This window comes from Hippopotamus amphibius, chromosome 3 (genome assembly GCF_030028045.1).
Source record: "Hippopotamus amphibius kiboko isolate mHipAmp2 chromosome 3, mHipAmp2.hap2, whole genome shotgun sequence".
NCBI lineage: Eukaryota > Metazoa > Chordata > Mammalia > Artiodactyla > Hippopotamidae > Hippopotamus > Hippopotamus amphibius.
Window position 1 is genome coordinate 68,035,309 of NC_080188.1, and position 24,254 is coordinate 68,059,562.

Here is a 24,254-nt window from a genome sequence, read left to right on the forward strand (position 1 = left end):
TAGTCCTCTTATTAAAGCTGGGATTTGATGTCAGTTTCATGAACCAAGTATAAAACACTCTGAAATCCTCTGAGGAAAATACAAGACTGTTTATTTGGCTAGCTACTTTTCAATGAATGTGATGAATTTCAAAATGTTAGTTGATGATACCTATATTGAAAATATAATTTGGGGAAAACTTGACATGGTATGGCGTTGATACAGTGCATTGTAAGCTACTTCAGAATACCAAGTAGTCTGAAAAATGTGAAGCATGTTCTGCTTTTCTAGAAGTATGTTCATAATCTTGTTGAAAGTGGTTTTTTTGGTGAAATAGAATCAAGGAGGATTATTTTTAAATCTTGGTAATAGCTCCATAGCTTATGACTTTTCAGAATAGATATGAAAAGAGAATAGTTCACCATGAATACTTAAGGTATGTACCTTAACTTAAGGTGTGTACCAATACTTAAATGTTGGTCTTTACACATTATCTTGGGCTTTTTACTTTGTCCACTATGAAGTGACTGTGGAGGAGAAGCGTTTTGAAATATGGTTCCTTTAAAAAACTTATACTGCTTTTAGTTCGTTCAAAGTTTACCAGAGAATCAAATCAACAGAGATCACAATGAAATAAATTATTAATTGAATTGTAGAGGCCGTAATTGCTAAAGGGTTTAGAAGAAGTGTCATTTCTCACTGGGGGACAAGAGCAGTTTTACAGAGAAGGTGGTATTTAAAATCATTTGTTGTTATCTTCTAAACTCTTGCAGGAAGGTAAGGTTTGAATGGAGGAGAGGAGGGCATCTGATTGTTTAAGCTTAATTGCCTTGGAAGATAAGATACTTATGAAATGGGGCACAGGTGAGAGTGGCACCACCTCCCTGCTCTTGTCTCAGAGCAGCTCTTTGATCTGTTTTAAATACTAAAGATTGCTCTAGATTTCTTTTTGGCAAAAACTTTTGGCGCCTACTCTCATACACTCCAGATGGCAAGCATTTGCAATTAGAATCAAAAATCTTTGTTTATATAAAATTCAGGAAGATTTGATGATTGGGTGTCTGCATGTTGTCATGTTGTAAATAACATTAGCTTCTGAGTGGAGAAACTAAGAACAATCAACAAATAATGGTGACTATGTAGACATACCCACTGTAAGAGGTGGGTCCCTCTGAAGACGACAACATTAGGAAGGATGTGAGATTGGTGTTAAAAAAAAAGAATAACATGATTGTTTTTCTTGATACCAGTCTGTCAAGCCTTGCTCACCTTAAGGTGATGTCCCCCCAGGAAGAGGCTGAAAAGAGGTGAGCTGTGTGTTTTGGCCACTGGGGGGATACTTAGTTGTGAGGCAAAGAGTAACTTGTCCTGTCAGTCACGCTGAGCAGAGAGTATAAACACATTGCTTTAATGCTGTATTAATTGGTTGAAATTCTGCTTCAAGTGACAAGATGCCTTAACTCAGAATAAGAAAACAGTTTGTCTTTTAGATGGAATCTTCATGCAGCTGGAAAACGGCATTCAACTTAAAATACTGGCTGCAGGAAAGGAACCTTAATATATATGTACAGTTTAGAGATTATTATACCAATTATTATTTTTGAAATATGGCTTTGATTCTTGAAAAGATATGCTCATGGCTTAGAGTCAAACACTCTGTAATCCTTAGACCCTATACCAGGTATCTCTTTCAACAGTTTTTCCCAGTTTTATTGAGAAATAATTGACATAACATTGTATACGTTTAAGGTATACAACATAATGATTAGATATTTGTATATATTGTGAGACAGTTACCACAGTAAGTTTAGTTACTATTCATCACCTCATAGTTTCAGTTTTTTTCCCCTTGTGATGAGAACTTTTTAAGATGTACTCTCTTAAGCAACTTTCAAATATACAGTACAATATTGTTAACTACACTCATCACTCACATGTTGTACATTATATCCCCAGAACTTATTTATCTTTCTTTCATAATTTTAAGCAGATTATTTTGGCATTTAATTCCATATCTCTATAAAACATGGTTATATTGCTCTGTCTTGATAATTTGGTTTTAGGCCTTCTCTCTAGGCTTCCTGGTAATGGCAGAAGAGGGTTTAGCTATTACACTCCTCACCTGCTGTGTGCCTGTCTTCTGTCTTGTGAAGTGATTTTGAGTCATGTAGTCTGTTTGCCACTTAATAGCTGCATGACCTTGGGCAAGTCATTTCACTTCTGTGCAGCTCAACTGTCTATCTTATAGGGTTGTTACAACTTAACCTATGCAAAGTAATTAGAATAGTGACTAGCACATAGTAGGCTCAGTATAAGTGATATGTATTATTACTACATTGGGATTACCTTTCCTTTCCTGTGCAATTCCGTTACTTAGCTTTCTGTGTATTAGTCTTTAATTTACTCCAACCCTTCCTCTGGCTTTATAAGTCCCTTCTTAGTATATGTAAACATACTTGGTATTCTTTACTTGGTTTCATGTTCTTGAAGAGTCTCTTCCAGAGTCTCCTGGCCTCTCCAACCTGAATTAGTCCATCTCTAGCTCTGTTGTATAGTGAGATTTTTGTTGGCGGGGGAGGGGTGGGTGGGATAGGGAGGAAATCATCTCACATCATCCTATGGTTTTCCTTTAGCTTCTCTTTTGAAAAAATATTTTCCTTTCTAGGGTTATAAAGCATTTATTTCTTTCTAATTTAAAACCATACATGGGTAGCAGTTTTATATTTTATTCCCTTTAGTTAGAAATAATTTTGGTATTACTGTAGAGTTGTCTTTACACACACACGCACAAACACATGGGTGAGTCAAAAATTATCTGCATTCCGGTTATATTAAAACTTCTGTTGGCTGCATTGTCTTATCAGCACTTTCCATTCAAGGCTACTGTCTCCCCAGTCACTGCTCTGCAGGTGTGAATGTGTTACATCAGTTCGTTTGTAACTGCAGTGAGAGCAAAAATGGATGCCCCACTTGTGATTTGCATGAAAGAAGAGCAGTGTGCAGTGATTAGTTTTTTGTGGTCTGAGGGTGTGCACATCTGCACACCTCTGCCCACACTGTCAGCACTCTGCAAAAACTTTGTTTTGAAGTGTTAAAGCATCCTCCCTATAGTCCTGATCTTGCTCCATCAGACTTTCACTTGTTTGGTCCCCTGAAAGCAGCCCTACGAGGACAAAGATTCACTTCTGATGAAGAAGTGAAGACAGTGGTGCTTTCGTGGCTTGCCCCTCAGCCTAAAACATTTTTAAATGAGGGAATACAAAAGCTTGTTGACAGATGAACAAAGTGTATTGAAAAGCAAGGAGATTATGTTGAAAAATGATGTTTGTATTTGTGGGCTTCCTAGGTGGCGCAGTGGTTGAGAATCCCCCTGCCAACCGCAGGGGACACGGGTTCAATCCCTGCTCCAGGAAGATCCCACATGCCGCGGAGCAACTAAGCCCGTGTGCCACAACTCTTGAGCCTGTGCTTTAGAACCCGTGAGCCACAACTATTGAGCCCATGTGCTGCAACTACTGAAGCCCACGCACCTAGAGCCCGTGCTCCGCAACAAAAGAAGCCACGGCAATGAGGAGCCCGCACACCACAACGAAGAGTAGCCCCCACTCACCACAACTAAAAAGAAAGCCCGCGCACAGCAAAAAAGATCCAACACAGCCAATAAAATAAATAAATAAATTTAAAAAAAAAAGAAAAATGATGTATATGTCTTTTCTAAAAATTAACTAAAATAAATTCTACAGCCAGAGTGTGAATAATTTTTGACTCATCCTTGTGTGTGTGTGTGTGTGTGTGTGTGTAATGATGATAGAAGCTATTAGATAGCAATTTTGCATGGAATACTATAGTTTGGACCCCAAATATGTACTTTCAAATTCAAGAATGCTTTTTATATATTGAGTGCTCATTTAATATTGATTGATTTTGGCAACTCTTAAACCTTATATTTGTTGAAACTTTTTTTTTTAAAATAAATTTATTTTATTGGCTGTGTTGGATCTTTTTTGCTGTGTGCGGGCTTTCTTTTTAGTTGTGGTGAGTGGGGGCTACTCTTCGTTGTGGTGCACGGGCTCTTCATTGCCGTGGCTTCTCTTGTTGTGGAGCACGGGCTGTAGGCACGTGGGCTTCAGTAGTTGTGGGACATGGGCTCAATAGTTGTGGCTCACAGGCTCTAGGGCGCAGGCTCAGTAGTTGTGGCACACGGGCTTTGTTGCTCCACAGCATGTGGGATCTTCCTGGAGCAGGGATGGAACCTGTGTCCCCTGAGGGTGGCAGGCGAATTCTCAAGCACTGCACCACCTAGGAAGCGCTGTTGAAACTTTTAAAATAGACAACAACCAAGTCTTATATTTATGGAACCGTAATATGCAATGTGGTTGCTAATAGCAGTATCTCTAAAATTTATTTAATAGGCTTGTATCTTCTTTTTTTAAAAATAAATTTATTTATTTTATTTATTTATTGGCTGGTTGAGTCTTCATTGCTGCACATGGGCTATCTCTAGTTGCTGCGAGTGGGGGCTACTCTTCATTGTGGTGTGCGGGCTCCTCATTGTAGTGGCTTCTCTTGTTGTGGAGCACGGGCTCTAGGCACGTGGGCTTCAGTAGTTGTGGCACACGGGCTCAATAGTTGTGGCGCACAGGCTCTAGAGCACAGCCTCAATAGTTGTGGCACATGGGTTTAGTTGCTCCATGGCATATGGAATCTTCCCAGAGCAGGGTTCGAACCCGTGTCCCCCACATTTGTAGGTGGATTCTTAACCACTGTGCCACCTAGGAAGTCCTGTATCTTCTTAAAAAGGTCATTTTCCTGAACTTTTTAATGTTACCCTATTCCTTCCTCTACCTTGTGTCTAGTAGGTCTTTTTGAATAAGCAGGTAGTTTTTTGTTTATTTGAAAATGGGAAGAAAGGACTTGCTTGTAGCCCACCAGAAGGAGTTAAAAAATCATGCTGTATGATATTCTGACAAAGTTTGCTCATTTTTGTTTGTCAGAGATTGCATTTTACCAACATGAAGAATTAGTAAGCTAGTGAAGTGACTTGCTTAGCTTTTTTTTTTTTTTTTTTTTGACTGCACCCTGCATCGTGCAGGATCTCAGTTCCCTAACCACAGATTAAACCTGGGCCATGGCAGTGAAAGCCTGGAATCCTAACCATTAGGCCCCCAGGGAATTCCCTTGCTTAGCATTTAATAACTTTTCAGTAGTGTAATTTAAAGTTAATGAGTTTGTTCTGTTTATATAAAGTCCTTTCTGGGAGCTACTGATGCATCAGGATGGTTAAATTCTCTTCAGTATAGTTTTGATGCTGAGTGTTTTTCTGTGTATATGTTTTAATTTCATGAAAATCTTAGAAATTACTTTATAATAGTAATATATTTTTATTAAAAAGGATAATACATGATAGTTGTAGAGAATTTAAAGTGATGGGTGCCTTCTCCCCAAATTTATCTCTAATTCCCCAGGATCTCTATTAACAGTTTGCTATGTATCCCAAGGTGTTTTCAAGGAATGTGGTACATGTCTCTCTCTTTTTGTAAGAACTTCTATTGAGATACAGTTGACATACAATAAATTGCATATATTTAAAGTGTACAATTTGGTATTTTTTTTTCTTATTAGTAATGTATATATGGCAATCCCAATCTCCCAATTCATTCCATCCCAAAACCCCCCTGCTTTCCCCAGTTGGTGTCCATACGTTTGTTCTTGACATCTATGTCTCTGTTTCTGCCTTGCAAACCGGTTGATTTTGGTACATCTCTTAATCAGCATATTATTCAACAGAATTCAGTAAGAAACTTTCTTGGTAATATGGTTTATTATAGTGTTTAATAGAGAAATAATTATTACTGGTAAGAGAATTAACATGCAATAATACAAGTTCTATGGATGAAAACATTTAATCTTTTATAGAATGTTTATTCTGCTGTGATTCTGCTTGAGACCAGTCTTAGGTTTCTTCTTTGACTTTATCCTTTGCCAATTCTTAGTGTATACTGAGAAATGTTTATATATTTTTCATACTTATATATATATATTTTAAAGTATACAATTTGATTTTTTTCTTATTGGTCATCTATTTTTCATATTTATATTTAAAAAAATCTTAAAAATTTTTATTTAGCCTTTTTTCTTAAATCCGTTTCCTTTTACCTTGATCTCACCTGCTTCTTCCTCTCTCCCCTATATGCTGCTAGATTGTTTTTGTTTTTATTTATGTTTACTAGTTTATTATAGAGGATGCAACTCAGGGACAGCCAAATGGAGGAGATGCATAGGGCAAGGGATTGGGGTAGGGGGTGGTAGTATAGAGCTGCATCTTATTTACTGAGTTGTTGCTTTTTCAGAGCACTGTCCTATAAGCCTTGTAGCTGTATAGAAAGAGAGTGGACTTTGGAGCCAGAGAATGGACTTTGGAGCTGTGTTGAAATAGCAGCGGTGCCCAACAGCTGTTTGAACTGGTTCACATTGTTTAACCCTTCCCTGCTTTAGTGTCCCCATCTGTGAAATGGGAATATTAATATGCAGTTCCTAGGATTAGTGTGAAGTTTTAATGATACAGTACATGTAAGGTACCTGACACAAAAAAAGGCCCTCACCAAATGGTAGTTTCCGTTAGCAAATGTCAAATGGAGCCTGGACAGGCTTTTATCTATAATGGAAGGTGATATCCTGCTAACTCAGCTTGATGGGAATCTTCCTTTGTAGATACTCACCATTGGGTCCTTTTACTCATTAAGATGATGACAAGGCTATTTTTATTTTTGAGAAGATTTTGAAGCAAAGTATTGGCTTCCTTCCCAATTATCTATTGGCCAATGATAATAAAGGGTTGGTAGTAATAGTGAAATGGCAGGTAGACAGAAAAGGGAAGAAAGAGCAACAAGAAAATTCTGGATTAAAATATCCAGAAACACATATCGAGAGACATAAAATGCCTACAATGCTGTAAAACAAATATTATGAAGTTGCACTATGCAGTATGTAAAGCAATAATCCACCATAGTCAGCTAGTTTATTTCAGGGAGGTAGAAACCATTAAATAACAGGTGAAACTATTAATATAATAAATCAAATCTACATCAAATACAAAAAATTGCTTATGAAGATGCTTAAAATGTATTTGATAAGATTCAATATCAGTTCCTAATAACATTATTTTGAGTAGAAATAGAAAAAATTATTTCCTTAATGTAAGAAAAAGTATGATTCCTCCAGTTTTATTCTTTTTCAAAATTATTTTAGCTATTCTAGTTTGCCTTTGCATATAAACTTTAGAATCATCCTTTTCTATGTTAAAAAAATCCTGTTGGGATTTTTAAAAAAAAATATTTACTTAATTTTTATTCACTTGGCTGCGCCAGGTCTTAGTTGTGGCATGCGGGATCTTCCTTGTGGCATTCCGGATCTTTAGTTGAGGCGTGCGGGATCTAGTTCCCTGACCAGGGATCGAACCCCGGCCCCTTACATTGGGAGTACAGAGTCTTAACGACTGGACCACCAGGGAAGTCTCCTGCTGTTGGAATTTTGATTGGAATTGCTTAAAACTTATAAATGGATCTGGGAAGAATTGACATCTTTCCTATATTTAGTCTTCTACTTCAAAAGCACAGGATTTCTATTTATTTAAATCTTGATTTGTTTTATCATTGTTTCTTAGTTTTCAGCATACAGCTCCTGTATGTGTTTTGTTATATTTATACTATTTATTTAATATTGGGAGGAGTGATTGTAAAGGGTATTATTTTGTGTATTTCCAATTACACATGGCCAGTATATAGAAATATGGTGGGTTTTTGTGTGTTGACCTTGTATTTGTAGCCTTGCTAAACTGATACTTTAGTTCTAGGATTTTTTTTCCCTTGGTGTTTTTTTTAAATTAATTAATTTATTGGCCGTGTTGGGTCTTCATTGCTGCACATGGGCTTTCTCTAGTTGCAGCCAGCGGGGGCTACTCTTTGTTGCTTAGAGCGCGGGCTCCTCATTGCAGTGGCTTCTTTTGTTGCAGTGCACAGGCTCTACGTGCGAGGGCTTCAGTAGTTGTGGCTCGTGAGCTCTAGAGTACAGCCTCAGTAGCTGAGGGTCACAGGCTTAGTTGCTTCACAGCATGTGGGATATTCCCAGACCATGGATCCAATCCATGTCCTCTGCATTGGCAGGCAGATTCTTAACCACTGTACCACCAGGGAAGTCCGTGGTTGTTGATTTTTGTTTCCAACTATATTGTGGATTTTTCCTTTTGTTCTTGCATTTCTGTTACTTTCTGCTTCATGAATTTTGAAGCTCTGTTGTTTGATTTAGACTTGTTATATTATCTTAGTTAATTGACCTTTAAAAAAATCATTATGTAATTTTCCTCTTTACCCTTAGTGATTTTTTTTTTTTTTTTGTAATTGTCATATAGGTCCTGAGGCTCTGTTCATTTGTTTTAAAAAAATCTTTTCTGTGTTCAAATGGGGTAATTGAATCTTTCCTTTGACCATCTTCATTATGTTATTAGGTGCATCTAATTAGTTTTTTATTTTGGCTATTGTATTTTTCAGTTTTAAAATTTTCATTTGGTTTTCTTTTATATCTTTGTGAAGATTTTCTTTTTTTCCATTGATTGAAGAGTGTTTTGATTGATTGTTGGAGTGTTTTAATATAGCTGCTTTAAAGTCTTTGTTGGTTAATGCCAACATTGGTGTCATCTTAGCATTGGTGTTTGTTGACTCACTTCCCTTGTAAATTGAAATTGTCTTGGTTCTTTATATGCTGAATAATTTTAGATTGTATCCTAGAGATTTTGAATATCATATTATGAGATCTTGAATCTTGTGGAGAATGTTGATATTTTAAGTTTTATCTGGCTACTAATCTAGTTAGATTCAGCCTGCAAGTTCTAACATGCCTTCTTTGGTTCCAGTGTCAGTTCAGTTTTCAAAACCTTTGCGTGCCATTCGGACCTGTCCCTGAGATCTGGATGATGGTCTCTCTATTCTCTTCTCACACATGTCAGTATTTTGTATTATGAACAACTTTATGGGGTCACTTTCTGGAGCTCCTTCCTGGTACTTTCTGGTGCCTTGGGAATTCTCATGTTTGGTCCTCTGGCCAGAAAGCTGGGGTTTTAGTTACCTGCTTTGCTGCATATTTCATGACTGTGCCTTTGTCTGGGCCAAATGATAGGAGGACACAGAGAGAAGCAAGTAATGGGTTTGGCTCCACCCTCGCTGGACCACAGCTTCACTGATCAGAGAGGAAATGCCTCTTCCCAAGCACTTTGGCTGCTAGGAGCTCACATTGTGGGTCACCTCAGGATCACTTGGAGTTTGGGGTGTGAGAGGACAGAAGTGAGAAAAGAAGGTGGACTGTACTCCGAGTACTAGGAGTTCCCTTTCCTGTCCCTTGAGCCAGAATTAGAGGGCTTCTGGACCACTCTGTTTGTGCCCCAGTGGTCACTACCCTGGTGATTTTGGTAGGGGAGGATGGTAAACTTATCACCAGGTCAGTTGTTCCTCAAATAGCTGTGCCATGTGTTCTGTTTGGGTTTTGTAGTTGGACTAAATCTGTGAATCTGACTTTTGTCTCCTTTGCAGCATGACTACTGATGTCTCTGCTCAATGTTTCTTTAATTAAAAAAATTCAAACCAACCAACCAACCAAACCCCCCCAAAACCTGGCTTCCTAAGGTTTGCTTTTGTGTCCGCATAGCTTAGAATTCTGCCAAAGATTAGTCACAGGTGGTGCTCACACACCTTGAGCTGGCAGGCTGTTGTTCTCTGTAATGGTCTCTGTGTTGGCCGGAGAGCCTGTGCAAACCTAAAGTTCTTCCCAACTCTTGCATCCCCTTCCCCAGTGTGCAGGTTCTGTGGACAGTGATGCTGGTCAGCTACAAAGCCCACAGGCATCACTAGCTGCCTATTTGCCATAAGGTTTCATAAGCTAAGAATTCAGGGCAGGGTTGACACACACATGTTAAAAATACATAGGCGCATCATCTTGTCAAATTTCAAATTTAAATTGCTTCTAAAAATAATAAAATTGATAATAATTTGAATTGAGCGCATGTTATTGGCCATACATTTACACAGTTTTCCCTACGTTACGGTTGAGGAAAGTGGAACTAAGAGATATTAAGAATTTTTTTCCCTGTGTCTTACAGCTAACAAATGATCAAGCTATGGTACAAGTCCTTCTGACTCCAGAGTCCATGATTCTAGCCACTGCCCTAAACTTAGTTTAGAAAATCATGTAAGTTTTGAGTTGTGAGTTTGAGTTGTCCCTACTTATAAACCCTTTATGAATTATGAATTATTCTTAGTAATAAGTAGGCAGTGGATTTTTTCGTAGTGTTAAAAAAGGTGAAAATACTAATTTTCTTTAACATTGTAAATGCTTCTTTTATCTCTCCTCTCTGATGGTTCCTTCCCCCTCCATTTCTTGATTTAAATTGGTATGTAAACTTCTGTGTTCTCTAAAGGAATCAGTTGGGATAGAGATGTTATTTTATTTAAGGAAATATGCGTCAGCATCTGTGAGGGTAAAAAAAGATGCTGGGTGAGGCAAAAGTATTCTGTTCACATAACCTATTTAGAAAGGTTTTATAAATAGGTTGTATCATGTTGCCAACTATATAAAAGCAGATCTTATTTTGCAATTTTGACATGTGTGAATTGTTACCATAAATTAGTTAAAACCAGTCTCCCAACAATATGGGTAATGACATGAAGTACATAAAACTTCACCTCTAGCTCTTCAGTCCTCAGATCTCTGCATAAATCACAGCTGTGCATCTTGATCAGCTTGTGTGAGTGACCTATCCCTCCACTTCTTTCAAAGCCTGTCAGCGATTGGTCCCTGTGTATCTGTCACTCGGTTCTCTTGCAAACAGCAGCGTCTGTAGTTGCCTAGATTTCTTGTTTCCCAGTGATAAACTTATGTGACATTTTACAAAAATGGATCATTGAAAGAAGGAATTGGCTAACAGAGATGAAAGTGCAACGAAGAAATGCTAAGTGTTAATGCTGGAAGTGAAATCTAAATGGAACATAAATGGAGTTATAGAAGAAATAGCTGACCATGGGAATGTTGACATTGCCCACCATTCCAGAGACTCTAGACATGCTGCCAGAGGAACTCACAGACAAACCTGTTGGCATAAATGAGGAAAATGGTTGTGATGAAAAGAATAATGGTGTCTCAGGGGAAGTGACACCAACAAAAAGCTTTACATTGAAAGAACTCTCAGAGTGCAAAGGATAAAATTTGGAAGCTGTTCTAAACCTAAAAAGGAGTGTGACAATTGGCCAAGCATAAAAAAGTTGCTCACTCTGTTTCCTGTTATACAACGGGAAGAAGGCACACATGTTCAAATTAGTCTTGATAAGTTTTTTTTTTTTTTTTTGCACACGGGCTTAGTTGCTCCGCAGCATGTGGGATCTTCCTGGAGCTGGGATTGAACCCGTGATCTCTGCATTGGCAGGCGGATTCTTAACGACTGCGCCACCTAGGAAGCCCGAGTCTTGATAAGTTTTTAAATAAAGACATAAAATACTCTAATTTTCAGTATATCTAATGTTTTAAATTACAGTATACGAAACAAATATTAGTTTTACTTGTTCGGTTTCCTGTGTATTTAAAACCTACAGTAAGAGAATTTTTAATATTTTGATGAAAAGTTTTAAAGGTCATGGAACAATTATGATTTTCCCTGTTGATTTATATGAAGATTGCTTTTTATGGTTACAGCTTGTATGGTTGTGTTTATGGTTCTACACTACTATACAAAGCAAGGACTGCCTGTATTAAAAACCAGTTTTATGGAGTTCTTCAGGCCATTCTGTGTATTAAAGGAGTTTTAATTTGGGGTTTGTGGATGGAGATCAGAGATGCCATAAACTCAAGTCTTCATCAGGTTATTCCTTTATTTAAAACCCTTTAATGGCTTTCTGTTGTCATTAGAATAGACCAGAATTTTTAGCTTGCTCTGACCCCTGCCTCTGTCTTTAGCTCTTGTCTTCTACCTTTTATAGCACTGTGTATTTTTTCTGTTTAGCCCTTATGACTTAAACTGTGTAGTTAATTGTGTAATTAGCCATGTAATATTGTCTAGAATGGGCCTATATTGTTCATTGCCAAATGCCCAGCACCTGTGCACATATAAACATGTGCATACAAGTCCATTCATTCATTCATTTATACAAACACAGACTTGATGTTACAGCCACATGGCACTCTGTATTTTACATGTGCATGGATATATTTTTTTTTCTGTGGAGGGGAATGATTGCTTTCCTAAGATTCTCAAAGTATTCGGTGGTCTAAAAAAGTTAAGTACTGCAGTATAGGAATTGATACAGTGAAATGAATACTCAGCCTAGGTGGTATCATTAAACACTGAAGATGTTCACTTTCCAGCCTGCATTTGAATATTTGGACATATAAGATATTATATATGGCCCTGAGCAAGAATTTAAAATTTTTACATTGTCTGTAGAACATAAAATTCACTTTAAAAGTGGTTATCTGTGTTGGGATATATTAATATAGTAGCATTTGAGAAGTCTCTATCAATTATTACATAACATATATGACAGAGCAGAGTTGCTGTTGTGTGGGAGGTTGGCTGCTTGGCAAATTTCACCTTTTAGAAAATTGTAAATTTCTTCTAGTTTTCAAACTATGTTTTCCTTTTCAAATTACCTATTGATTTTTTTTTTTTTTTTGGATCCTGATTCAGTTATATCTTAAGCTTCTTTAAAGGGGTTTATTTAGCTGGAATCTTTAAAATTTTTTAGGGAAGACTATTCATAGTGATGCTGCAGTATTGGCTGTATCAAAGCTAGGAGACACATAAGCCACTTTAGCCATACTTAGTTCTCATTGGGCAGACATTCAGTTGCTTTATTCTAAGCTGGCATAGTGAAAATGAATTGAAAATTGTACCAAGCTTATTTGGTATGCAGGTGATTGGCCTGGTATTGAGGAAACATTGGTGCTAAGGCCTGGAAGTGAAGGATGGCAGTAGCATGTCTACCACGCTGCCATGGTGGGATTTTGCCTCTGGCCTTGGTAGACTCAGACTGGGGTTCTAGGACCTGCCCTGAACTTCTCTCGTCACTCCCTTCCATCCCTGACCTTCTCCTTGCTGACAGTCTTACTGCCACAAACAGCTCTGCTGTAGGCTAGACTGGAAGAAGGAAAACAAGAAGCTCCAGTCTGTCTTGTCACTTTTGCCTATCATACCTGTGAGGAGGAATAGTTTGGAGAGGGGAGGAAGAAAAGAGGTTGAAATTGCTGACTGAAGTTAGGTTTTTTTAAGTAAGTCATGTACCTTTGCTTGCCCCATTTAAAAATTACTGTGAATAATTGGGAGTTGAGTCCGTAAATAAGTACCTGTAAGCGGAAAAAGCTTCAGAAAAACTGTAATTAGTCCCTCACCCTGTTTCAGCGTGTGCTCTGATGTCTTGTTAGTTACTGTAATTAGTTTCCTGTGGCTGCTGTAACTGAGTGGCTTAAAACAACAGACATTTATCCTCTTTTAGTTCTGGAGGCCAGAAGTCTAAAATCAGTTTCATTGAACCTCAGTCAAGGTGCTGGCAGGGCCATGCTACCTCCAGGGGTGCTACCATATAACTCCGATTTCTGCCTTCCTGGCCACATAACCTTTTCCTTTTGTGTGTGTGTGAACCCCTCCCCTTGCTCCCTTTTATAAGGACACTCGTGGTAGTGGCCTTTAGGGCCAACCTGAATAATCCAGGATAATTTTCCTACCATAAATCCTTAATTAAATCATACGCAACAACCTCTTTCCCAAATAAGGTAATAACATTTTACAGGTTCCAGGGATTTTATCATTGCTACTTTCACCCAGCACTCCTCCAGCTCCCTTTTTGTCTTATGTTAAACAGGTGAGTGACTGATTTGTTTATCCCACTCTTCTTTGAGTTTTTGTGCCTTATAATCCAAAGCAATTTCTAACCAGAACATCTACCAAAACTAAAGTTGTGGAGTTTTTTTTACTGATGTCTCTGTTACTGTTTTCCATCTGTGATGAGGAGTCTGGAGGTGGATATGTTGAGACTTGGAATGACAGCTCCACAAAGTCATTAGGGACCCAGGCTTCTTGTTGTTTTGCAGTCACAAGACTGCTACTTCACTTCAGGTAACATCTCTGGGTTTGAAGAGGGGAAAGGGCAAAGAGTAGAAGGTTTGTGTCTCCTCTCAGAAGCTTTCCAGAAGCCCCACCCAACAATTTGGCCAGACTGGGTCACATGGCCACCTGTGTCTTCAAGGAGGCTGGGAATGTTTTCAGCAGGGTTACCACAACTCCACTCTAGCAGGGTTATGTGGCTGTTGACGAAAGGGGAGGATGGCTATGAAGCAGGCAGCTTGTAGTGTGTCCTAGAAAGTGATGGAAAAAAGCTCATATTTCCTTCTACAGCTAGAAGGCTTTTTTTTTTTTTTTTTTGGCTGCGCTGTGTGGCTTGTGGGGTCTTAGTTCCCCAACCAGGGATCAAACCTGGGCCTTCAGCAGTGAAAGGACCCAGAGTCCTAACCACTGGACCGCCAGGGAATTCCCTAGAATGCTTTTGTATATATGATCACATTATCTTTGTTTCTTCCCCAGCAGTTGTGGAGAAAACCTGCTCAATGTTAGGCATGGTGGTAAGCACTAGGATGTCATACGTTGTTATTTGCTGTGTACTAGACACTTTACTTCTGTGGTAGTTGCATTATCTCCTTTAATCCTCTATGTGATCTCCTGGAGATAAGCCCGCTGTATGTATAGGTGGAGCAGCTGAGGATCCATTAAACTGGTTAGTGTCATTTCCTAGATTTAAAGGTAAAATTTTAGAGCTTATGATGCTATAGCTAATACATGGTACAGCTTAATGACACCTGTGTTTTCTAGTCCCTTGTTTGGTGCTAAATCAGTACTTTGAATAGAGTATACACCCCCCCGCTCCCCACCCCCCCAGTACCCACCCATTTCTACACTGTAAAACAGTGAGGAAACATGACTTGTCGTCAGGTAATCCTGGTTTTGAGTCCTCATTTTGCCAGTAATGGTTCTGTTATGTGATAGACAAATTATCTAGTTTGTGCTTCCGTTTTGTCATTTGCAAAATGGGGACAATGCTGTCTGCCTTGCAGGATTTTTGTGAAGATGAAATGAGATACAGGTGTGTAGTGCACTTATTTAGTGAATGATAATGTACAGTTATTATGGTTGTCTTCATGTTATAACTCAACACTGAGTTTTCCTTTCTTATTATGTATTAGGTTAATACTGAAGAAATCATTTAATCCTATTCGAGTTCTTGGGACTTTTCAATTAATCATAATAATCCTCTTTCGTGGTAAAATCATACAAATATTTGTTTTAGAAAACCCTAAAGACTCTACCAGAAAACTGCTAGCACTAATTGATGAATTCAGTAAAGTAGCAGGATACAAAATGAATGCACAGAAATCTCTTGCATTTCTATACACTAACAACAAAAAAGCAGAAAGAGAAATTAAGGAAACTCTCCCATTTACCAGTGCAACAAAAAGAATAAAATACCTAGGAATAAACCTGCCTAAGGAGGCCAAAGACCTGTATGCAGAAAACTGTAAGACACTGATGAAAGAAATCAAAGACGATACAAACAGATGGAGGGACATACCATGTTCCTGGATTGGAAGAATCAACATCGTGAAAATGACTGTACTACCCAAAGCAATTTACAGATTCAGTGCAATCCCTATCAAATTACCAATGGCATTTTTCACAGAACTAGAACAAGAAATCTTACGATTTGTATGGAAACGCAAAGGACCCCGAATAGCCAAAGCAATCTTAAGAATGAAAGACGGAGTGGGTGGAATGAGGCTTCCTGACTTCAAACTATACTACAAGGCTGCAGTGATGAAAACAGTACGGTACTGGCACAAAAACAGAAATAGAGATCAATGAAACAGAATAGAGAACTCAGAGGTAAACCCAAGCACATATGGGTACTTTATCTTTGACAAAGGAGGCAAGAATAAACAGTGGAAAAAAGACAGCCTCTTCAATAAGTGGTGCTGGGACAATTGGACAGCTACATGTCAAAGAATGAAATTAGAACACTTCCTAACACCATACACAAAAATAAACTCAAAATGGATTAAAGACCTAAATGTAAGGCTAGACACTATGAAACTCCTAGAGGAGAACATAGGCAGAACACTCTATGACATCCATCAAAGCAAGATCCTTTTTGACCCACCTCCTAGAATAACGGAAATAAAATCAAGAATAAACAAATGGGACCTCATGAAACTTAAAAGCTTTTGCACAGCAAAAGAAACCATAAACAAGACAAGAAGGCAACCCTCAGAATGGAAGAAAATACTTGCCAACAAAGCAACTGACCAAGGGTTAATCTCCAAAATATACAAGCAGCTCATGCAGCTTAATACCAAAAAAGCAAATAACCCAGTGCACAAATGGGCAGAAGACCTAAATAGACATTTCTCCAAAGAAGACATACAGATGGCCAACAAACACATGAAACGATGCTCAACATCACTCATCATCAGAGAAATGCAAGTCAAAGCCACAGTGAGGTATCACCTCACACCAGTCAGAATAGCCATCATCAAAAAATCTAGAAACAATAAATGTTGGAGAGGGTGTGGAGAAAAGGGAACTCTCCTGCACTGTTGGTGGGAATGTAAGTTGGTACAGCCACTATGGAAGACAGTTTGGGGGTTCCTTAAAAACTAAGAAAATAAAACTACCATATGATCCAGTAATCCCACTCCTGGGCATAGACCCAGAGAAAACCATAATCGAAAAGAAACATGTACGACAATGTTCATTACAGCACTATTTACAATAGCCAGGACATGGAAGCAACCTAAATGCCCATCAACAAATGAATGGATAAAGAAGATGTGGTGCATATATAAAATGGAGTATTACTCAGCCATAAAAAGGAATGAAATGGAGCTATATGTCATGAGGTGGATAGACCTAGAGTCTGTCATACAGAGTGAAGTAAACCGGAAAGAGAAAAACAAATACCGTATGCTAACTCATATATACGGAATTTAAAAAAGAAAAAGAAAAAATGGTAATGATGAACCCAGTGACAGGGCAAGAATAAGGATGCAGATGCAGAGAATGGACTGGAGGACATGGGGGTGGGGGGCAGGGGGCAGAGGGGAAGCTGGGACGAAGTGAGAGAGTAGCATAGACATATATACACTACCAGTTGTAAAATAGATAGCTAGTGGGAGGTTGCTGTATAACAAAGGGAGATCAACTCGATGATGGGTGATGTCTTAGAGGGCCAGGACAGGGAGAGCAGGAGGGAGTCACCGGAGGGAGGGGATATGAAGATACATGTATAAATACAGCTGACTCACTTTGGTGTACCTCAAAAGCTGGTATGAGTGTAAAGCAATTATATTCCAATAAAGAGCTTAAAAAATTGTGTATTTCTACCAATTTCCTGTAACTCCAGGGTGGGGAGGAATTGATCTTTGTGCCAATTGTGATTTTTTTTGCAGTGACAACAGATAGAGGTAACACTGTTTTCCTTCTTATATTAGTTTTCTATAGCTGCCAAAACAAATTACAACAAACTAGGTGGCTTAAAACAACACAGATGTGTTATCTTGCAGTTCTATATGTCTGACACAGGTCTCAGGGCTAAAAGCAGGTGTTGGCAGGCAGGCATTCCTTTCTGGAGACTCTAGGAAAATCTCTTATTTGTCCTTTTCAGTTTCTAGAGGCTCCCTGCATCCCTTGGCTGGTGGCTCCCTTCCTCCGTCTTCATAGCCAGTAATGTAACATCTCTGTGACCATGCTGCCATCATTACATCTTCTCTGACTCCTCCTGCCTCCCTTTTCCATCTTTTAAGGACCCTATGATTACATTAGTCCCATCTGAGTAAAACAGTATAATCTCCCCATTCTCAGAGTCTGCTGATTAACATCTTTAATCCTCCTTTACCTTAGTTGTAAACTAAGTTGTAAACTAACGTATTCACAGGTTTTGAGGATTTGGACATGGACGTTTTTGGGCACCATTATTCTGCCTCCTGTATCTCCCATTCTCACCGAAAGACTGAGCTCAGTTTTAGTTTCAAAACTGAAAAAGTCTGTAATGTTGCAGATACCTTTTTTATACAGCTGAAGTCTGTTGAGGTTTTAGGTTGTAGTAGGAGGTAATGGGTATAATCTGTTGTTGCTGGTTGTGGAAGATGCGAGGGGAGTGAAGGGGAAGTAGTGAAGGTCGGGCCCTGGAGGGAGATACCAGCTTCTCTGAAGCCATTGGGTTAAATCTCTAGGGAAAGCAGCTTTTAGCATCACTGGTGTAATGGGTTTGATTACTGCATAGTCCTAGGGATTTTTTTTTTTCTCCTTCTATCTTTTTCTTTGGCTTTTCTCTTATTCCTGGATCTTTCTGAGTGTTTGCACAGTCAAAACGTTTATAGGAATTCATGAAGTTTCTTAGTATTTATAATGATTAACTTGAGTAATTTTAAATTCTTTGAAGGAAAGACTGTAAAAATCAAAGCATAAACAAAATCTTTGGTTGAATTCATTTTTCTAATTTATTACTTGAGTTCATTACTTGAATTCAGTTTACTACTTGAATTTATTTTCCCAGTTCAGTACTTCTTACTGGTTTCTGAACTGTGTCACATGAATGTGTTTTCCCAAGTGAAAACACATTCTTTCTAGCTATTTATCCATTCTGATCAACATGCAGGTGTTCACTGAAACTCCTCCGTGTGGCAGGCACTCTGCTTGGCTCTGGGGATATAGTGGTAAACCTGACAAAGTCCCTTCCCTCATGGAACTTAACAGTCTAGTCTGGTAGGGCTGTCAGCACATAATAAAGTGGTTATGACTAATTGGGTATAAATCACGGGAGAGTATGCAAAATTTTCCTTATTTTTTTTTTCCCTTAGTGTATGATTGCTTCATTGGTTCAGGGTTCTTTTCAAATACTTCAAAATAATTTGATGACATAAAATTGTAATGCAACTATGATTATTATTTACAATGTATCGACTAATGTTTTTTGGCTTATTTGAGAATGTAATCTGAAGTTTAGGTTGCTTTTTGAAATGAATTTTAAAATAGGCATTATCATTTTTAAGCTTTTCCAAATATTTAATGTAGTGAAGTTACAGATGTTGATTTTTGCAAATAAAGTTTCCAATAACTATTTCTTATATACAACATTCCCTAAAATGTTTCTAGTTAAGGAAAGCCTGACACTAATTTTCATGTTTGTTCTTTTTAGGAATGTTTTAAAGGAAGTTGGGCTACTCACAAGTTACTACATAAGAAAGCAAGTAAGTAAAGTCACATGTCTATACCATTTTTCTTAGAAGTGTCTTTGTGCAGAAGACAAGAATTCTTCCAGCTCTGAAAGCGTGTATTTGAATGTTCTGACAGTATAATCCCCAAAGCTAGAATTAGGACATTTTTTATTCTTTGTGGTATGTAATTATATAAATAAAATCTGACTAATATCTTTGTTAATCTTGTATCATATATGTAACACGAAAACATAAGATGGTTGCTAGGATAGTTGGAGCTGGCTTAAGCAATACCAGAGAATGTCCTAATCTTTTGGCACCTGGCACCCTCTTTTCTTTGCTAGAAGCGTTTGCATGTTGTAGGCAGGGGCACACAAGCAATCTGGCTTCATTTAATCAGATCTCTTGTTTTTGTTTAGTTTCAATTTTAAATGCTTTGTCTAACTCAAAATTATATCACTTTGTTTTTTTTGGTGTTTTAATGTTATTACTTGCAGTTTCATGTTTAATTTTCCTTTTTGAAGTTCCTTTGTGAGATATCACAAAGACACTATTGGCTGCTTTTTTTTTTTTTTTAAAGTTTAAATTTATTTTACATTTCCTATGCAATGAACTGATATTTTCTATATCCTTTACAAATCACTTTCCATACATATACTCTTCTATGTAGTCTATACTCTTTTTTTTTTCCTTTCTTTCTTTTTTTTTTTTTTTATTATTTTTTTTTGGGGCGCACACCAGGTTCAATCATCTGTTTTTATACACATATCCCCGTATTCCCTCCCTTCCTTGACTCCCCCCCCTTGAGTCCCCCCCACCCTCCCCGCCCCAGTCCTCTAAGGCATCTTCCATCCTCGAGTTGGACTCCCTTTGTTACACAACAACTTCCCACTGACTATTTTACAGTTGGTAGTATATATATGTCCGTGCTCCTCTCTCGCTTCGTCTCAGTTTCCCCTTCACCCCCCGCCCCCTCCCATACCTCGAGTTCTCCAGTCCATTCTCTGTATCTGCATCCTTGTTCTTGTCACTGAGTTCATCAGTACCATTTTTAGATTCCGTATATGTGAGTTAGCATACAATATTTGTCTTTCTCTTTCTGACTTACTTCACTCTGTATGACAGATTGTAGTTCTATCCACCTCGTTACATATAGCTCCATCTCATCCCTTTTTATAGCTGAGTAATATTCCATTGTATATATATGCCACATCTTCTGTATCCATTCATGTGTTGATGGGCATTTAGGTTGCTTCCATGTCCTGGCTATTGTAAATAGTGCTGCAATAAACATTATGATACAAGTTTCTTTTGGGATTATGGTTTTCTTTGGGTATATGCCCAGGAGTGGGATTACTGGATCATATGGTAGTTCTATTTGTAGTTTTTTAAGGAACCTCCAAATTGTTTTCCATAGTGGCTGTACCAACTTACAGTCCCACCAACAGTGCAGGAGAGTTCCCTTTTCTCCACACCCTCTCCAACATTTGTGGTTTCCAGATTTTGTGATGATGGCCATTCTGACTGGTGTGAGGTGATACCTCATTGTGGCTTTGACTTGCATTTCTCTGATGATGAGTGATGTTGAGCATCTTTTCATGTGTGTGTTGGCCATCTGTATGTCTTCTTTGGAGAAATGTCTATTTAGGTCTTCTGCCCATTTGTGGATTGGGCTATTTGCTTTTTTGGTATTAAGCTTCATGAGCTGCTTGTATATTTTGGAGGTTAATCCTTTGTCCGTTGTTTCATAGGCAATTATTTTTTCCCACTCTGAGGGTTGCCTTCTTGTCTTGTTTATGGTTTCTTTCACTGTGCAAAAGCTTTTAAGTTTCATGAGGTCCCATTTGTTTATTCTTGATTTTATTTCCATGATTCTAGGAGGTGGGTCCAAAAGGATCTTGCTTTGATGGATGTCATAGAGTGTTCTGCATATGTTTTCCTCTAGGATATTGGCTGCTTTTTAGCTATTGCTGGCAACCACACTGATCTATATCTGATTTGAATGGCTTTTCCTGCTTTGGCGACTTATCTTAAAAATTCAAGCCATTAGTGTGGCTAGCTCAAGATAGTTTGTCACAATTACTTGAAAATTGACAAGGGCCTTTTGTTCTTATAGCATTGCTATCCTGATGGGTGGATTGGCAGATAGTACATGGTTCTTGGTATAAGGTTTCTCTTTCAACTTACTGATCTTGGTATTTTTAGTTTATCTACTTTATTATTTTTTTAGTTTATCTACTTTATAATTTTAAGGAATTTGCTGACTTAATAAAGTTTGGTAGATTGTTTTATATGTATATATACCTTAAAAATCTCATTGAGGTCAGTTTAACCACCATTTGAAGGAAAAGGAAATAAAAATTTAAAAGGACATATATTCTGTTGTGTAAACAGAGGTCTACATTTAATGGAAATGCTAGGCTTTTGTGGGAGGAAATGTGGTTAGAAATGAGGAAAAATGTGAATAAATGAGTTTAAAAAACATAAATGATAGGATTTGTTACCTCAAATCAAAGTATAAAGATAGGTTTAAATATGCCATTTCATTTTATTCACTCATACTTTAAATACTGTGTATCAAATGTGTTAACTATTTTTAGAGCTCTTGGAGCCATCCTAAAAGAACTTAGGATGGGTCTCTATTCCAAGTGTTCGCCAACTCACTGAAATGTGCTTGTTTGTTCAGTGTTGGGTTCTAGAGGTAGAGCTGTTTCATTATGACTTATGCTACAAGAGTTAGACAGCCAGTGTTCCCCAAGTAATTGTTACTGCATTGGACTGAGACTTTGTGTTTTAGTTACACCTCTAGAGTTTAGTATGGTGCCATGTTTCAGATTGTGCCCTCTCAGATCTTAAGGGATGATTTCTTCCGTGGGTGAGCCTAATATTCTTGATCCCTTTGGGCTGTGTTGGGTAAAATCAGCCCTCAGCTTGCCAGCCCTGTGTCTTTCATGCCCTAATAAATTGACCCCAACTGCCATTTTGGATGACAGTCCTAAAGGAGGGAATGGTGTGGGGATAGGTGATCTCCAGAGCTAAGAAAAGGGATTGGGGAAAAGAATGTTGGACTGGGAAGGAACCAGGGCATCTTAAAAGATAGCACCTTATTCCAAGAAATAATAGTGAAATAATGTAGCAAACAGTTCATGAAGCGTCTTGTGTACCGATCTCTAATTAAAGATGACTGATTTATATTTATGTTCATGTGGGATATTGTCTGTGATTTGCTTTTAATATCTTTGACTGGATCTGGCATTAGAGTAATCGTGGACTCATAGAATGGGAAATGTTTCCTCTACTTCTGTTTTCTGAAAGAGGTTGTGTAGAACTGGCATTATTTCTTCTGTGAATGTTTGGTATAATTCACCAGTGAAATCGTTTGGACCTGGAGTTTTCTCGGTTGTAGAAGCTAATCAGGCCTTAGGAAAACTTCAAGTGTGAGTTAAATGACTCAAGAGCAAAATTTATTTCTTTTGTGTCATAGTAAAGCAGACCATTTAGGTTGTAAAGCTCTTAAAGGCATGAATGCTGATGCTTGGGTGCATGTTTCCTACACATATCATCTCTTGCCAGAGTTTACATAGTAGTGTTTGCCTTTAGTCTAATCTGTAAAAGTTGTAGAACTTTACATCTCAATACTATATTGCTCTGCACTTTTTACACTTATCACTGATATACTCAGTGTGTTTCTTTTTCTTCCATTTTTCCTAAGGTAAAAGGTGGATGTGTTTAATAAGTATCTTTTGAATAGCCAAAAATATGATATAAAAACTTGTTTAGAAACAAAAAAAAACTACCTCTATGGGAATTCCCTGGTGGGCCAGTGGTTAGGACTTGGCGCTTTCACTGCCGTAGCTTAGGTTCAGTCCCTGGTCGGGGAACTAAGATCCCATAAGCCGTGAAGTGTAGGCCACCCCCTCCCCCCCCCCCCCAAAAAAGAAAAACAAAACACCTCTCAATAATACTTTTTATTCTGTTTTTCTACTCTTCTACTCTTCCAAAGTGTGCTTGAGTTTTTGATTTCAGAGGGAAGGTATTTGGTAATATTTCAGAACTGGTTCCATAAAGCTTTGTGAGCATAGATTACTCACAGCCTCACCTCCAAACTGCCGAAATTTTGGGTTTGTTTTGAGGGTTAAATAAAAAAAAATCTGTGTAAAGTGCTTGGCACATGTACAGTGCATGGTAAGTGCTCAACAGCCATTTAATAATCATCTCTGGGAGAACTGAGTCAGGATTGTGATCAGAAAATTCTGTCCCAGGGGCCTCCCTGGTGGTGCAGTGGTTGAGAATCTGCCTGCCAATGCAAGAGACATGGGTTCAACCCCTGGGCTGGGAAGATCCCACATGCCATGGAGCAACTAAGCCTGTGCGCCACAACTACTGACCCTATGCTCTAGAGCCTGAGAGCCACAACTACTGAGCCAACGCACTGCAGCTACTAAGGCCTGTGCGCCTAGAGCCCATGCTCCGCAACAATGAGAAGCCCGCTCACCACAACAAAGAGCAGCCCCTGCTCTGCACAACTAGAAAAAGCCCATGCGCAGCAACAAAGACCCAATGCAGCCAAGAATAAAACAAACAAATAAATAATAAAATAAATCTTAAAAAAAAAAAATCTGTCCCAGGCAAAGCTTAGATATGGGCAGTTCTTTGGTGGCAGCTGACTGGAGGAGGCCACCTGCACAGAACCTTTTAAAGAAAGAAAGAAAAAGAAAGAGAGAAGGGTGTGATGTATTTGGCCTTGCACATATCAGGTACTCTTTGATACCACCTGAAGCTTACCTGGCCCTGTTGCATTGTGATGTTTGAAAGACAGCTTGCAAGTGTTTGTTTATGCTGTCCTGTGCTTTCACAGTCTTTTGAAAAAGATTAGTTAGTATGCAGCTTTGTTACCAACCTCCAGTCAGATTCATATTTATTAGGTTTCTGTTACATATGTGTCTGGGACTTACAGGCTTGGATCAAATTGAGCAGTA

The 24,254-nt window shown here is 38.3% G+C and overlaps 1 protein-coding gene across 2 annotated transcripts in view; it reads left to right on the forward strand.

The window, feature by feature from the left end:
• Positions 1-24,254, forward strand: part of METAP1 (methionyl aminopeptidase 1) — a 61,447-nt gene that overhangs the window by 10,963 nt on the left and 26,230 nt on the right. For both annotated transcript variants that reach the window (XM_057729679.1, XM_057729680.1), the window contains exon 2: positions 19,257-19,308. In XM_057729679.1, coding sequence (XP_057585662.1) covers positions 19,257-19,308 — 52 coding nt within the window. The remainder of the gene's footprint in view (positions 1-19,256; positions 19,309-24,254) is intronic.